Consider the following 3,031-nt stretch of genomic DNA (forward strand, 5'->3'; position numbering starts at 1 on the left):
GCAAAGGTGAACCCAAGCCTGCTCGGTGGAGGAATGATACCAGATGGCAGCCAACTATCAGAAGTTTCCACGGTTCAAGACTGAAAATGTCATTTTAGTCCACAATTTAATGCAGTATGTGTGTTAGTTTCCTGCTGAGTCAAGGTCGCCTAGTTGGGGCTTGGTGTACACATCGATAAGCATAGCAAAAGGCGAATGATGACGCACTTGGACCTCGAGTTGCACAACATAAAGCGTATAGCAAACCACCCTCGCGAATACTTTATAGCAATCCATGTGACTCGGAAATCTAGCTACATAACTTTACGGATAGCCAACCATCGTTTGAAAAGCACGGATGGTCTGGGTAGAGGCCAAGCCAATTCATGGAACCTCTCAAACGCGGGAGATCTCAATGATTCTAGAAGATCGACTGTAGACAAATGGGGTCTCAGATCATTCTTATAGAGACGACCGCGCGAAATCCATCACATAGTCTCTCAGGCATCTGGTTCGTAACATAGCGGACTTGGGCCTATGGAAAGCTTTGTATGAAGACATAACTATAAGAACCAATAATGACATATCAGGATATGCCAACTTCTCGTTCAAACTACCACACTCTCGGACGTGAATCAGCCCGCCCAAGTTCACTAAGCAGTGAGCAGTGTCTCTGTACGTGTGAGCTAGTCTGAACGTCTGCGGTCTCTTAGTCCGGAAGACTCAAACGCCAGAAGTGCGTTTGCACGTCTACTATGAATCAATGACAAGACTTTGAGAGCATTCTTAATGATGAGGCGCATTTAATGAAGACGAGCTGAAAAACTAATCCCAATTTCGCCTATGTCTCTCAAGGTAGTGAAAATTCCTCCATCTCAATATCTCAAATCTGTTCAGGTGATAATGATCTGGACAGTTTGGCACCCGCTTAGTAATGAAGTAACGAGAATAATGTCGTTCAGGCGCTCGCGGCTCGCGTTTAGTGCAATGAGCCCGAGAACACGACGTTAGCGCCTTGCCACCTTGCCGTTCGGAAGGAATACTACGCAAAGATGCAGAGACCTGCTGCATTGGCGTTCTAGCGAACATCACACTGCTCCAGGTGTCAAGGGACAGTGTGTTGAACGAGTGTGCCTGTAAAAGCCAAGGAGCATCAGGTAAGGCGTTCGTTTCGAGAGGCGGGAGTAGCCGCGTCACTAGCGAGAACTTCGTCGGTGCGGCATGGTACAAGTAAAAAGGCGCCCCAATATCGGAACGCCCTTTTCAGGACAGAAGCAGGTCTCAAAGGTCTAGGTGGCGTATCATGTAGGGATACTCATCGCGCCGTTCGTAACACCGAATCGCCTAAGAAGCTCCAAGTGTTCCGAGCGCAAGCCCGAAAGATCATCGTTGCCAAGATCTTAGTCTTCATGTCCTAGACTACTGATCTCTGTAAGCACTCGTGGCACTGTCGCCTTGGGTCTTTCCCACCGATACGCAGCTTTGGTACCCGGATAATACCATGTGCAAGTTGAATAACACTACACGCAGCGGCTCGGCTGGATTTTCAATCAGTCAAACGCACTCTGAAACCTGTGATCGGGGGCTTAGTTGCGCGACCGTGATCTCAAGATGCCAAGGTTTCCTGAGATTTCACGTAGCGGTTGTCCTGGCACTTCAGGATGAGTGTCTCAGTCGGGGGAATACGCCTTCAAACATGAGCAATCACACCGTGTCTTTGGTCGATCGCTAAGCCTGGTCAGCGAATGTACCCGTACGTGCTGTCAACATCCAACCAAATTCATCAATTGCTTTTCAGCCCATCCCCACGCGTCGCGTATGGTCCATATTTGTTACTACACGATGCATGGTTTCCGTTCATGCTTCATAAGCAATAATGACATCGCGAATGACCATAGACTTATTAAAAAGTATTTATGAGAGGCCCAAGAGCAATCTGCCTCTTGTTACGGAATCTTTCCACCTACAAGTGCTTAATCACAATTTACACGATGACGATGAACCAAGCAAAAGCTACTCAATATGCTACAGGAAGCAATCCTCTTATTCTCATGGTGGCCTTCCCGGGAGAAGGTCACACCAACCCCCTCCTTGTCATCGCAGCATACCTCGTTAAGAAGGGTTACGAAGTTGTGTTTGTCACAACCGAAGACTTCCGAAACAAAGTCCAAGAGGCGGGCGCAGAATGGGTTCATACCGACAACCCGATGAACAACACGACCTTTCAAGCCCTCCTCGAAGCAGCTTCTTTCCCAATTGGTCCAGAGCGGTTCGCTGCGCAGATCAAAGCTGTTTTCTTGGAGACACTTCCTCCACGAACGCTCAAGATGGAAGAGGTTCTTGTTCAGTTACAGACACGCAATCCAGACCGCCAGATTATTGTCATTGAGGACGTTTTCAACTGGTCGCTCTTTCCCTTCAGACATGGCCGTCCTCTGCCTCAAGGTTTCAACGCGGCGCCCAAGTCTATTGGTATTGGTGTTGCGGCTTTTATGATGGAAAGTCAAGACACGGGACCAGCCTCGCTTGGCTTGCCCGCTGACGCCACTGACTCAGGTCGTCAGCGAAACGCGGCTCTCCAACAGTTGGTTGAGCGAGGCCCAATGAAACCTATGATCGATGCGTGGCAGCAGGCTATGAAGGATACTGGATGTACGGCTATCCTACAGACAAACATTTTCCGTTCATGCTACACGGCACATGACTTTACATTGCAGCTTTGCTCTCCCAGCCTTGAATACAACATTTCGGACTTACCTCCATCTGTTGAATTCGCAGGCGTCTTGCCTCGCAAGCCCGCTGCTCCAAGCTTTGAGTATCCATTGTGGTGGTCAGAAGTCGAGAGAGCTCAGAAAAACAACCAATACCGGCATGTGGTCTTCGTCTCCCAAGGGACTGTCAATATGGATTACTCCGAACTCGTTCTTCCAACAATCGAAGCCTTCACGAAAACTGAAGACATCCTCGTTGTTGCAACCTTGGGGGGCCGTGGCGCTCAACTCCCGCATGGCTTTGTCGCTCCCTCGAACGCTAGGGTCGTGGACTACATGCC

General features: G+C 49.1%; 1 protein-coding gene across 1 annotated transcript; it reads left to right on the plus strand.

Annotated features, from left to right (window-relative positions):
• Positions 1-1,970: 1,970 nt before the first annotated feature.
• N0V96_006227 (uncharacterized protein) lies at positions 1,971-2,716 on the plus strand (the record flags this gene model as incomplete). The annotated part of the gene is made up of 2 exons (XM_053190917.1): positions 1,971-2,631; positions 2,697-2,716. 2 exons carry the CDS (start codon positions 1,971-1,973, stop codon positions 2,714-2,716), a joined length of 681 nt encoding a protein of 226 aa, XP_053051835.1.
• Positions 2,717-3,031: the final 315 nt, after the last annotated feature.

The sequence above is a fragment of the Colletotrichum fioriniae genome, assembly GCF_027942845.1.
Source record: "Colletotrichum fioriniae strain IMI 355084 chromosome Unknown scaffold_7, whole genome shotgun sequence".
NCBI lineage: Eukaryota > Fungi > Ascomycota > Sordariomycetes > Glomerellales > Glomerellaceae > Colletotrichum > Colletotrichum fioriniae.